The following is a 13686-nucleotide window of genomic DNA, read 5'->3' on the forward strand; positions in this document are numbered from 1 at the left end:
CCAACCTTCCTCAGGGTGGCTGGAGGAAAAATAAGAGGTTTTAAGGACCCTCCCCAGCTGGGAACAATGATTTTGAAGTCAGAGTTATGAACCTCGTGGCTGGAGTGGGCAGAGCCCTGTAGGGGTTGCTGGCCCACACATGGATCAGCAAGTGCTGCTCCTCTGAGACCTCCTCCTCTGCAGCCTCCCTTTCCCTGGAGAGCCTCCCCTTTTTTTCTTTCTTGTTGGGGGTGGGAGGTGGGAAAGCCAGCACAACAAATGGACAGGCAGATGTACATCTTGTTCAGAATGTTCTTAATTTTAATGTATTTTCTTTAATTTTTATAAAATACATCTTGTAAGATAAGTCTCTAAAAACTTGCTCCTTTTTATTGCTGGTTAACAAGTTGAAATTCTAGATCAGAAATGAAGGAAACACTTTCAGTTGATTAACTCTTTTTGTGTGTGTGTGTGTCTTTGTGGATGTGTGTGTGCGTGTGGGGGCTCTGGGGACAAGGGTGGGAAGGAGGACCTGGTTATTTTTTGTTAAATGGATATGAAAAAACCCCCAGCAAACCCCCAAGAGAGATAGCATTGATGTGAATTTCCAGATCTTGACTGGTTTCTCCCCACCCTGCCACCCCTCCTGGCATCTCCCCCCTCCCCATCCCGTGTGCGTTGGTAGCCTGGCCAATCTATTTCAGCATTCCTGGTGGCAAGGATCCTTCAAATGCACTGCTCAGCAGATCTGCCTCCTTATCCTTGCCCCTGCTGAAACCAGCACTTACAAATATATATAACAATAATACAGACGTGAAAAAGAAAAAAGAAAAAAGAAAGAAATCCATGCAAGATGGAGCTACAGTCTGCCACTGAAAGTAGTTTCTCCAATAAATAAACACAAAGATTAGCATTAAGGAGAGAGGCAGGGAGAGCAAAACAAACCATCAGATGTCAGGGAGGACTGGAAACAGCACTTCTGCAGGTCTGGCTGGACCCATGCTACCCAGCCAGAGGGCTTTCCTCCAGCTGGAGAACAGTCATGGAGGAGAGGTCTCCACCCAAGCCCTTGCCCCCCTACCCCTCTCCATGGGAAAAGACTGGCACCAGAAAGGATCTGGATTGCAGAGATGGGCTGTGTTTGCACCTGAGACTCCCAAACTGCCACCTTTCCTTCCCTCCTCAATTCCTTCACGGGTTTCACCTGGAAGCAAGATGCTGCCAGTCCCTCCCACCCTGGCAGGCACAAGACAGCTGTCCTGACTTGCAGGGGAAAAAGTGAGGGGACGAGAGGGACAGAAGGAGCAGCAGTTACATTTGACAAGGAGGAGAAGCGAGCCGAGCTCTCCGGTGCAGTGGAGGTTAGAGAAGCAGATGTCACCCCAGAGAAGAGCACCATTGTGAAGGGCACTGGCAGGGCAGGCAAGGCACGCGGTCCCGAGGGTTATCCCCTGCCTACGGAGGGATGGCTCTGGCTTTACGCTCCCAGGGCTTGGTGCAGAGGTGTCCCCTCCTCAGTCAAACCTATTTGCTGCCTCTCTGCTGCCTGGAGGGTAAAGCCAAGAGTCCCCCCTTGTCTACAGAGACACCAAACTCCTTTAGGCTTTAATAGGGGCAGCTGGGTTAGGGCTTTATCAGCATTGGGATCAGCACTCTCTTCTCCACACTGGGAAGATCCTTGCCCTGAACTCCCTCTGCCGTGGCTGCAGCAGGCGATTTAGGTTAAATTCATCTTTCTCTGCTAAAGGGAAAAAAAATCCTTCTCTTAGTCTCCATCCATGGGTGGTGACGGCAGACAGCTCCAGGAGAGTCTCTAGCAATGGTACCAGGACTGGGCCAACTTCCTTTTCTCTCTAGGTAGCCTCCTGCTACTCATGGAGTAACCTACACGGATTTCTTCTTCCCAGGAGCTTGAAGGCCTTTGCTCATCCCTAGGCAACACTGGGACACTGGATTAAGTCCCTCCTCTTCTCTTGCTGGTTTTGATGGGCTTGGCTCTAGAGCGAACCGGTTACGGATGAGCAACGAGAGAAAAGTGCATGAAGAGGTGTCCATTGGTGGGAAGCTCTCCTTCCTGGTCACGCTCAGCACAATGGATGCGAGGGAGGAAGAGGAGGGGAGTCATCAGCGAAGGCAGAGTTAACGCAGGAGACCTGGTGTCAGGTGGCTGCAGTGTTAAAGCCTCGGGGTTAGAGAAAAGAAGGGCGTTTGGTCTGGCTGGGCTCCGCCGCGCGGGCTAGAACTTGGTGCCTCGGCCCATCAGCCTGAGGACTGCGAAGTTGTAGGTGGCAGCGATGATGAAGGTGAGCTGTGGGTAGGAAGAAAGTGAGCAAGGGGGTGGCCCCCAGCCCCACACCCCAGCAGAGCAGTGCCCTGCAGAGCCCCAGAGCCCCACTGCACCGTCGGGACACGGCAGCGTCGTGTCGCTGGTGTAAAGCAAGAGGAGAGCTGGGGAAAGGCAGAGGATTCAGTGCAACTGCAGCGGGAGACAAGGCGGTCTCCTAAAGCCTCTCCAGATCCCCTCCTGCAGCCACCTCTGCCTTATGGCCTGGATTCACCATCTGCACTTACGTGCCAGAAAATGACACGAGCACAGGCTCTGTCCCATCCATGCCCACCACCTTCGCTGTCCTTTTCCCCCACATCTTTGCCAGGCGGAGAAGAACGGCTGGGCAGGGGGAGCACTGACTCACCAGTGAGACCAGCGTGGCAGCTGCCCCCACGAAGGCTGCGATGAAGAGGTGGAAAGTCATCTGGAACTGCAAGGGAAGAGGAGGGTGAGCTCACGGGCTCCCATGTGCTGCCTGGGGAGGCCGGAGCCAAGGCGTGCCACTGAGGGGAGCACACGTGAGGGGGCAGGAGTTACCTCACTGGTCTTGCAGATGGAGAGCAGGTTGGAGCCACACACCTTGCCAGGGAAAGCATTCCAGGGCAGGACACCTGTGGAGATGTGGGAGCCAGGTGAGTGGGGCATGGCTGACAGCTGACTTCCTTGCTCAGCTTCCTGCAGCCACCCGTCACACAACCCCCAGCATTTCAGGGCTCTTCAATACTTGCCCTGCTTTATCCCACCCAACATACCTGGGCCCTGCCCTCCATCCCCTCTCCTCTGCCCTGAGCCCTGGCTCCTGGGTGGTGAACCCAGGCACTCACCGTACATCCTGGCATCCGCACACAGGGTGCCAATGCTGGCCGAGGTCTTGGTGGGGTTGGCAATGGACTGGCAGGTGGTCCAAGTGTTAAAGTAGATGTAGACAGGCACCGCAGAGCAGGCGAACACCAGGAGCCAGATGATGGTCAGGACATAGGTAATGCCCACAAACTGCAAGGGGCAGGACAAACCCGGGCAGAGCCGTGGTTATCAAGTGGCCAAGGACACGGACAGGGGAGCGCGAGGTTCCCAGGCAGGGGAGAGCGTGGGGCAGGTGAGGGATTGTGATGCTGCCTGCAACCAGTTCTGCACCACCTGCCAGACCCAGCGTGTCCCCAGGCAGGCAGCACGGGACAGCAGCCCAAGCTGGGGGCTCCTGCAGCTCACAGGACCAGGGCCAGTCCCAGATTCACACCCGGCTGTGTGTGCATGGGGGTGACCAGCAGCAGCAGGATGGCTGCCACGTTTGGGGGGGGTAACCGTGGCCACGGCCAAGCAGGGTTTGGTCTCTGGGCGGGGGCAGCTGCAAAAGCTGCCTTGGTGGGTCAACATGGCTCTCCTGCCCTCCCTCCATGGTGCCACCCCAACCAGCCCCCGAGGGAACCACAGCCGTGCCCCTTTGCTCCCCCAGGCCACAGGATCCCTTTGCCAGCTCTTTGTTGTGGTTCCCAAGCATAGCTGAGTGGACGAACCAAGGGGCAGAGGATGACCCCGGGGTACTGGGTGTCACAGAGATTTGAGCTGCCAGCACTGCAGGGATGCTCTGACTCTCCCTGCCTATGTTTAAACACCAAGCAGTTTTATTAAACGTAGTTATTTGGGCTGCTTTGGTCCCCAGGAAACACAGCAGGCCTGGGGGAGGACAGCAGGGCTGTGCTTCCCTTTGGGATATCCCAAAACCCGGACGGCCGCAGTCTCCTGCCCTTTGGCCACACCGAGCGTGGTGAACCCGCTGGGGCGCGCGAAGGGGTGCCAAACCCCGGTTAAGATCACCTTGTCAGGATGTCCTAGCCACTTTCCCAAACAATGACACACCCGCTGCCACGAGTGAGCTCGCTGGGGGCCTCGCGCTCCCCTCCCTTTCGGGCCCCCAGTTACCGTTGCGCTGAGGCCCTTGCCGCAGATGGTGGTCCTGTAGTCCCCAAAGATTTGCCGGACGGCACCGGTGGTGTAGAAGCCTTCGGCCAACAGCAGGGCTCCATAGAGGAAGAAGAAGGCAGCTGTGCCATAGATGAAGTACTGAAAACCGTGGATGCTGTGGGGAAGAGGAGTGGGCAGGGGTGCTCAGGTGCTGGAGAGCTCAGCCCTGTGTGTGGCAGCCTGGCCACTGCCACTTCCCCTCCCCACACTGGGGACCAAAACAGAGGGTGAAGCCACAAGAAGAAGAGGCTGGGGCAAAGCTGTGGTAAGCAAGGCTGCCACCAACTCCCCCACATCCTCCATACCTACCCAGTGCAGAGGTCCAGCTCTACCCAGGACACCTAGCAAGGGTCAGATAAAAACTGGTGTGAAATGAAAACAAGTGGCCACTTGGACCCTGCCATGGAACCAAGGGCAAAGGCAGCTTGGGGTCTCTCTGGTGCCCGGGTGAGAGCCTGGCCCTGGCCAGCCCAGCCAGACACCTCAGCCTGGCACAGAGCAGGATGAAGCTGTGAGGGGCCCTGGCATGAGGGGGGTGCTCTGAAGCAGGGTACTTACACATCGATGAGAAACTCATAGTCCTGGTAGTTTTTGGAGAAGTAGGTCTCGATGAGCTGCTCGGTGCCTGTGAGGGCTTCGTGCCCACAGCCACAAAACAATGCTACTCCAAAGAAGCACAGGCCAGTGGCAACCAAGGAAGCAAAGGGTGCCCCAATCAGACATCTGGCACAGCACTCGAGTAAACCTATGGAGAGAAGAGGTGAGGTGGGACGGGACTGCCAGGACAAGGATTGCTTGGAGCCTACAGCTCATGAGCACGAGCACAGCGGGAGAAAGGTGCCTGGCAGGAGGAGGGAAACAGGAAAACCTCAGAAATGACCCACTGTAGTGCTGCAAAGCCAAACCCAGCAGCTCCCCTGAGAGCTCTCTAAACAGCTCAGGAGCCCACCCAAAGGTGCCCAGGGATGGTGGCAGCGTGGGGCACAGGGGCTGTGAGGAGCTGAGACGAGCCAGCCACGCTGACCTGTGACAAACAGATGGAAATAGAGCGTGATGTAGCGTAATGCCAGTGGGACCTGGCAAACAAGCTGCTAATGGGCTCCCCACTGCCACCACAGCCCGGCTGCGGGCAGCAGCCATGCCAGCTGCCTGCAGTTTTATTTTCCCATCGAAGATGGAGGGGAACCCAGCAGCTCCACAGAGACAAACTCCAGGGAAGATCCAGCAAGGTGGCCCTGCTTGGGGCAGCACAGTAGGAGCCAGCACACACCCCGAGCACTCTGGATTCCAGGTGGCACCCTGGGCACTCATCCCTTGCCTGGCACCCCGCAGTCAGCTCGGGCTGCAGCCGCCCCTTTATGTAGGCAGATGTGCTTGTAGGAAGGAGCCGTGTTAGTTCCACAAATGACAGCACTTGTGTAATAGGTTTAGTCCTCTAGGACCCGTGTGTGGGCAGGGAAAGCAAGGACACACAGCAGTGTGCTGCTTGGAGTGCCTAAATGCTGGATTTTTTCAGCAGTGAGGCCATGGACACCTGCTCCTTCTGCACGTCGGGGCTCTAACGTGCAGGAGTGTTGGCTCAGTTTCCCAGTGGGCTGGGTTTGGAGGTGCCCAGGCAGCTGCTCTCCTGCCTGCTTTGGGGGCAGACAGCCAGGTGGGTTTGCACCCACCAGCATTTGGCTCCAGCTAAGCTGGGACAAGCTGCTGCCCTGGCTGTGTGACACCTGTGTCACGCAGGGACAGCAGGGAAGCTGCTCCCCTTCCCGAGCCGTGGCTCTGGCACCCCATTGCCCAGGGCACAGTGGCTGCCTGGGCACATCCCATCTGGGCATAGAATTTCTGCCTTGAGTGCCAACAAGGCACCCACGCCAAACCCACGCTCCCTCCACAGACCCCACAGTGCTTATCTCCTCCCCAAGAGCACAAGGAAGCCGTGGGGTCCTGGCCAGTTCTCCCCTCCCCGCTGGGAGCACGGTTGCACAGTGGCACCGAGGACAATGGGAGATTGTCCTGGCACTGCCACCCCAGTGGCTGTCCCATGCCAAGAGCAAACAGGGAACAAAGGCAGCGCTATAGGGGAGCGCTGGGACCCCTCCCTCTTGTTTGCCTTGGACTCAGCAGATCCAGGTGGGGCCTCGTTCATCCTGGCCAGCGCTGCTCCCAACCTCGCTGGGACCCACCCAGCAGGGTGATGGCCAAACTCGCCTTTTCTGGTTTTATTTTTGGCCACCTGGGAGATGGCACGGAGGTGCCCACGCTGGGCCAGTGAACATCTCCATTCCCAGGGGATTGCGAGTCCCGGGATGCAGCAGGGCCCGACAGGCTCCCTGCCACAGCTCCCCTGCTTTGGGAAGCTGCAGTGGGGAAGCCTGAGGAGGGGAAAGGAGGGGAGAAAGAGCCCTTGTGCCACACAATCCTGAGCCTTGTACCCAGGCTCCGCTCCTGCCAGCGCCAAACAATGTGCTGCAGACAGGAGGAGGAGGCAGGGGGGAGCAGCACAAGGCACCCCGGGAACAGAGCACCCCCAGGATCAGAGCAACCCCGACACTCCAGGGGCACACTGGTGAGCATCAGCTCTGCTGTATCAGTAGGGAAACTGAGGCACAAGGCGTGCCTCTGTTTTCCCAAGGCTGCTGGCACACAGGTGGCATGAGCTGTGACAGGCTCAGCGCCCTGCCTGGACCTCGCAGCTCCCGGCAGCCCCAGGCAGGAGCTCTCATTTCTCCAGTCCACGTGGTGAGAGCTCGGGTGGGACAGGCTGTGGGGATGGCATCTGCCCCCACAGACAGCACACGAGCTCACGGGGACAGAAAACTGCCCTGGGAAAGAAAACGCCATCCTTGCCGTGCTAGAGCATCCTCCCTGGGCAGCTCCCATGGCCACACCGCGGTCACCAGGACCTCACCGGCGCCAGGGGAAAGTTTCAGTGGGCTCTGCTCTGGGATAAGGTCCCCAGAGACACCAGCAGCAGCCCTCCAGGTGGCCCCCACCCTCACCTCATACTCACCCATGGTGCTGGACTTGGTCCTGTCCCCCGAGCGCCCGCTCTGCTGCCTCGCTGCTGTGTGCGGAGCCCTCCCCTGCCAGCCGCTCCACGCCCTGTATTTCCCCCTCTGGGTGCCTGTCCGGCTCTCCAGCAAAGAAAAGGGCTCTCTGAGCGACAGCCACCCCCCTTAAAGGGAGCGGGCCCGCCCTCCCGGCCCCCCCAGCACCCCTTGGCTGCCAGCTCCTGGTGCCCGGCTGCCTGGGCAGGGCTGCCCCCTGGCCCCGCTCAGCAAAAGGCTCCGGCACAAGGAAGAGGCAGAGGACGGGGTTGTCCCCTCTCACTGGTGGCTCTGGGGACATCCCCCAGGCCCACCAGGCTGTGTTTGTCCAAGCTGCCCACTGAGGCAGTGTGAGAGTCTGGCCCTGTGGGACAGCAGTGATGTCCCGCTGTCACCTCCCTGATTCCCAACATCTGGCAGCAGGGAAGAGGGGTTCCCCATCCCATGGACCTGCTTTCAGCTTTGGGGACTCCAAACTGGAAGCTTTCCCCTTTTTGATGGGAATCTTGTTACTTTCCCCAGCCCCGTGGCCCCCGTGGGGCAATGGCATGGGTGGGGACACTCATGGGGACACTCGTGGGGACACTCATGGGGACACTCATGGGGACACTCGTGGGGACACTCATGGGGACACTCGTGGGGACACTCGTGGGGACACTCGTGGGGACACTCGTGGGTCCCCGTGGGCTCAGGGCTGCCGCAGGTGCAGCCTGGTCCCTTGGGGACCCCTGGGTGCCCCTGGTTCCCTGCAGCTCTGGAGGCAGCACAGGGCCGAGGGAGCCTGCAGAGGGCAACCGGCCCCTTCCCGGCAGGCGCAGGGTGGACAAAGCCCTGCTGTGTCCCTCAATGCCCCACTTTGTGCCAGGCAGCGAGGTGGCAGGGCCTGGCTGTCCCTGGGCTTGGGGACACTGGTGGGCTGGCGGGTCTCTGGGCGGTGGCAGGCCAGGACCAGGGTGGGCCACGCTGTGGGGACCCTGCTGCTTCCAAACCAACCCAAAAAGCCACGCCTTGGCTTGCCCGCAGGTGGGCTGGGGGGAAACACCACTCGGGCACCTCTGCAAATGCTGCCAGGGCTGTGTGGTGGCCAGCTGCACCCCACATCAGTGGGGCACAGCTGCTGGCCCCACAGAACCGCTCCCTGCCTCAGTTTCCCACTGCAAGGCGGGATGGCAGAGGGGCTGCCTGGTGTCCTCAGCCAGGTGTGGGATGGGAGGGGACAACAGAGCAGGGGGAGCCTCTGCCACCACTGTGGCAACACCCCAGGTGGCATCCAGGTGGCCTGAGAGTGATGGCCATGGGAAGGTGACACCCCTGTGGAAATATCCAGAACCCCTCCAGCCACTGGAAACCAGCAGAGCCCTGCCTGCATCCCAGGGAAGCCTGGAGGGACCCCCAGCCACCAGGAGGAAAAAGTATTACATAAAAAGTCCCCCATAAATAAAACATATAAAATGCAACATAACAGGAGAAGAATAAAATATGACATGGGGCAAAAACAAACCAGCCCCTCTTTTTGTTTCCACAGAAGCTCCAGGCTTGCTGACTCTGCCATTTCTGAACACTCTGGAGGGAAGTGGGAGTTTTACCTCATTGGGCACAAGGTGAGCAGCTAAGAGAGACTATGATTTCTACACAAAGTGGATTAAGATTCTTGGCTATTGGGCACTTTTTGTCAGCAGGTGGATGACAAAAAGTGGGATGGAAACCCCTTGGCCCTGTGTGGCAGTGGGGACCAGCTCACCACCTCCTGCCAGTGCTCCATGGATGCTCCAGAGAGGGGCTGCAAGACAGGGAAAAGGGAGAAATCATCCCCCCTTTGGATTTCTAAGGCTTGAGGGAGAGGAAAATATTCAGGAAAATGTTTTTTGGAGTTGCCTCTCCTGTGGCAGTGTGGAGGGTGCCCTGCCCCAAGGCACTGGGTGGGCAGCTCACAGCCCACCCCAAACACTGCCCCGTGCCTGCACAACAGGGGCCAGAGCCCTGGGGCCACCTGTGGCCATGGGGATGTTGGAAAGCCTTTACTGCATCCCTCTCTCTTTGCGTTTCACTTGGAGCGTTCGTGAGAGCCTCTGCTGCAAACCCAGCCTCACACTTTTGCATGCTCAGAGCAATCCTGCAGCTCAGCCCCTGGCTGGATGAGGCCCCAGGGGAGCTGCAGGGCTCCTGCCAGCCCACATCAAAGTTCTCTTGTTGGCTCATCCCTGCCAGAGAGAACGCTGCTGCGTCTCAGGTGGGGAAGGGAGGACGCATCCCTGCTTGCCAGCCAGGAGGGGAACACGCCAGGCTGGTAAAAATAAACATGCTTATAAATCAATATGGATCACCTTGCCATTTGTTCTGACCCTTGGGCAGTGACCAATTTCATCCAAAACCGCCCCCACGCCCTGGGGAAATGAAGAACTTAGCTGTGAGCCCTCATTAACAGAGCCTGGGACTGCCACGCTTTGCCCCTTGCGAGGTGTGCTGGGGAATGACGAGGACAAGGCTTGGAGCGGGTTTTCCTTCCCCAGCCACCCACAATCTGCACTGAGATGCTGCAAAGGGCTGCACCAAAATGAAGTGGTTGGATGGGCACAGGCACATCTCTAAATGTGCTCCCCATGTGGAAAGGACTCTGGAATTTTTGTGGGTTTTTCTCTTCACAGCCGCAGCTCAGACTCAAGATTTCCCCTGGGCCACAGGGAAGGCAAGCTTGGGGCTGGGGGGGACAAGCAAGGGACATCAATGGCACACACCGCTGGTTGATGCCACTCCATACTTTAGGGCAAAGAAATGAGATGGAAAAGCAAACAGGAGCATGTGGGGCAGAGGACCAAAGCATCATCCCTGTCCCTGTCCCTGTCCCTGTCCCTGTCCCTGTCCCTGTCCCTGTCCCCTGTCCCTGTCCCTGTCCCTGTCCCTGTCCCTGTCCCTGTCCCTGTCCCTGTGTGCAGTCACCTCATCCACAACCACCACAGACTGTCACTCTTGTCCCATCACCCTGATGGCACAGGACAGCCTCCTGCCTGTCCTACCCCCTCCCAGCACACCCTGGGCATGCAGGCAGCCCTCCCTGGCGTGAGGCAGGAGGCAGCAGGGAGGCCAGCTGGGAGAAGGGGGTTTCCTGCAGTTTCAGGGAGGATTTGTATTCCCTGCTAATTGATTTCTTCGCTCCCGCACTCCTCATTTTCTGCACTCCCCTGGGAACGGGGCTGGGTTTGCAAAGACGCACAGTGGCCAAAATCAGGGTGTGCTGACCCTGCAAAACACAGCCAGCCCCCGCCAGTGCTCCCCAAAATGCAGACACAGCCCTGGGTGCCCCAAGAGGCACCAGCAGCGGCACGTGCGGTGCCCTTATCCATTATACATCTGTCAGCAGGAGAAATCCCAGCCTATCTTCTCACAGCTGAGAACCTTGCTGCTATTTTTAGCCACTCGCTTCCCCGGTCAGGCTGAATTTCTTGTCATCTGCTGCTGATTTTAAGTCTCCCCTTCACCCACCTCCCACCCCAGCAGGGTGAAACCACCGCGGCCAGGGAACCCGAGCTGCAGGGATTTTCCTGCCGTGCAAAATCTCCTGTTTTCCCAGGTGGCCCCGGCTGAACCGAGAGGAGACAGTGACCGTGGGAAGGCTGTGGTGGCTCCAGCAGCATCTGTCCAGCTGTCTCCTCCCGGGATGCCAAGGACTCCCTCCGGAGCCAGCCCTGCTGCCGCTGCCCGGGCCTGGCTGTCCTCGCTGTCCTATTTGTATTCCCGGGCTGCTGCAAGGCTGCAAAATGTGCTAATAAAAATTAAATTAAAAAAAAAGAAGAAGCTGGTAGAGGCTGTCAGAGGACAGGGGAGGAGTGCTGAAGGACAGACAGACAGGCCAGTGTTGTAGAGGAAGGGCTGCTCAGGAGAGGAGAGGCTGAAACCCTGGTGAGGCTCAGCAGGGGCTGGGCAGAGGTGCCAGCTGTGGCTGTGGGACCCTGCACCCTGAGCCCCTCAGGGATGCTCTGGGGCTCTCAGGACCCTCCCCAGCAAGCAGGGATGCAGGCAGTTCAACAAAGCCCTGCTGGATAACCTGGGGACAGAGCCTGCCTACCTGGCACCTGCACTCATCTCCTGCCTGTCCAGACTTTATCTGGGAGCGCAGGGGCAGCCAGGAGGGGCTGGCCAGCAGGGATGGCACCGAGGTGAGCTCACCTCCCACGCAGTCACCCTGCAGAGAAGCTGAGCAGATGTCTGCCCTTCTATTTTGGTGTCTCTGGCTGATGTTTCCCTCTGCAGGAGCCTGACTTTTTAAACCTACCAGGTTTTTAAGTTTGGAAGATCTTGTCCAGCCTGTGCACTGTGCCTGGGCTCAGTGCTGGGGGGTAGCAGGGACCACCAGCTCCCCAGCCATGCTCAGGGCAGGGTGCCTGCCATCCTGGAGGTGACACACGCTGTCCCCACACCTTTCACTGGCTGTGTCACCCAGGTGAGTGCAGGTGTTCAGGCTGTGTTTGTGCCTGGGGCGATCAGGGGCTCAGGCAGCTGCTGGCAGCAGAGCCCAGGGTACACCCAAGAGGTGCCAGCAATGGCACATGCAGTGCCCTCACCCAGGGCCCAGCTGATGGGAGGACAGCCCAGGCACTGGAAGGCTTCCTGGCTGCTCACTGCTCCTTTTATCCACCAAACAGCCCTGGTATTTACTGCAGAAACTGGGGATAATACAGTGGTACAAACAACTTCTTTACTGTGGTTTCTAATTTCAAAAGAAATTCCCACAAAGCTTCTCACTCAGTACAATGAGTCCCTCAGATTAATTACAGGTTTGTGGAGAAGGTGATTTCTTTTCCCCTGGCTCCTTTTCCAGCAGATTTGCCTTTCACATCCACTGCCTTTCTCCTTGATTTTCTTCCTACTGGAGAGTAAACAGATGCCTCACTCTGATGTTTTCCAGGCTGTTCATTACTCTCTCACTCTGCCATTCATGGGGTCATATTCTTGAACTGTTCTCATTTACTTTTCAGAAAATCCTGGAAGGGAAAGACAAATGTCATCCTGCCTCCTTGGAGGGGCTGGTATATGAGAACAGCAAATACAGCCCAGGATTGCTCTGGCTCTGTGAAGCTGCAGTGTAGAGGGAGGGTGGCTCAGTTCTCAGTTCTGGGGTGTCCCCATTTATTTCTTGCTGCCCAGGGGACCAGGGTTTGAAGAGGCTCAGATGAATTCATGTGCTTCCAAGCAGCCCAGGAGGTGTTACCTCGTCCCACACCTTCCCTGAGCCCACAGGAGGCCCAGAGATGCAAAGGGGGGTCCTGGGTCAGTCAGAACAGCCCTTGAGCAGTGGAATTTGTGCCTGCAGTGTTCAGTCTTGGATTCCTGCACAGGGAGAGCCTGTCCCTATACTTCCCTCTAGAGCCCAGGAAGATGTGTCTCATGCCTGTCCCCATGCCAGCCCCAGTCCCACACATGCCAGGGTGATGCCCCTCCCAGGGACCAGGGCACAGGGGCTGACCCAGCCGCTCTGAGCCCTCTCCTCAGGCTGGCAGGATGCCCAGCAGGTGCCAGCTTCAGTGGGGGGCTCTCCTGAAGGATGAGCAAGTGGGCACTGGGAGATGATGGCTGGGCTGGACAGCAAAAGGACAGCAGTGACAGCCCCCAGGGTGGCATTATTGTCACAGCTCCTTGTGCCTGAGCCACAGAGACCATGCTGTGGTGTTTCCTGGGGAGCAAAGCCAACAGTAGGCCCAGGAGGTGGGTGTGAGAGGTGCAGACATTCCCTACCTGGCACCCACAGGCAGCTCTCAGAAACTGGACTGGAGACAGCAGCCAAAAACCCTCCTGTGCCCCTCTCCAGCTGGGAACACCCCATGGACACCAAGCAGGTGCTGGGGTGTCCCTGGAGACCATGGACTTGCCTGTGGCTCCAGGTATTACTTTTCCTGAAGTGCTGTCCCTGTGTGGTCCTCCCATGCCAGCAGCTGCACTGGGAATCAGCCTCAGCCCCTGGGGATGGCGAGGCGGTGACGTGGGGACAGAGGAGATGCTTTGCCAAAATGCCACTTGCAGCAGGGACCCCAGAACAGACAGCACAAAGCCCACAGCAGTGGGAAGCAGAGGATGGGGTGGGGATGAGCCTGGGATCACAGGAGGCCACTCAAGGCACCATCCTCTGCAGCCACACGACCAACACCAGCCCAGTGGCACTCAGCATGCTGTCCCCTCCCAGCCATGGCTTCTCTGGCACAGTGACATCTCCCAGCTCTGTGGGATGCAGATGCCACCGTGGCAGCTCCACACACTGACTGCCACTGTCAATATTCCCCCTGGACCCAGCTGCCTGCCCGGCTGCTGTTTTATCTGGGCAGCAGTGGGGGGATTTGCATCTGAATAAATCCTCCCTCTCCACCACAGAGGCTGTGCTGA

At 58.1% G+C, this 13686-nt stretch overlaps 1 protein-coding gene across 2 annotated transcripts; it reads right to left on the reverse strand.

The window, feature by feature from the left end:
- Nucleotides 1-277: 277 nt before the first annotated feature.
- Nucleotides 278-7410, reverse strand: PLP1 (proteolipid protein 1). 2 transcript variants are annotated; one of them, XM_023926700.2, is made up of 7 exons: nucleotides 7278-7410; nucleotides 4829-5015; nucleotides 4124-4385; nucleotides 3133-3301; nucleotides 2846-2919; nucleotides 2673-2738; nucleotides 278-2287 (listed from the first exon to the last, which is right to left on the reverse strand). In XM_023926700.2, exons 1-7 carry the CDS (start codon nucleotides 7279-7281, stop codon nucleotides 2216-2218), a joined length of 834 nt encoding a protein of 277 aa, XP_023782468.1. In that variant the 5' UTR covers nucleotides 7282-7410; the 3' UTR covers nucleotides 278-2215. The 2 variants fall into 2 exon arrangements, with proteins under 2 accessions (XP_023782468.1, XP_023782469.1); XM_023926701.2 differs by having other exon boundaries at nucleotides 4229-4385; nucleotides 7278-7396.
- Between the last annotated feature and the right edge of the window lie 6276 nt (nucleotides 7411-13686).

Source organism: Cyanistes caeruleus, chromosome 14 (genome assembly GCF_971803275.1).
Source record: "Cyanistes caeruleus chromosome 14, bCyaCae1.hap1.1, whole genome shotgun sequence".
NCBI lineage: Eukaryota > Metazoa > Chordata > Aves > Passeriformes > Paridae > Cyanistes > Cyanistes caeruleus.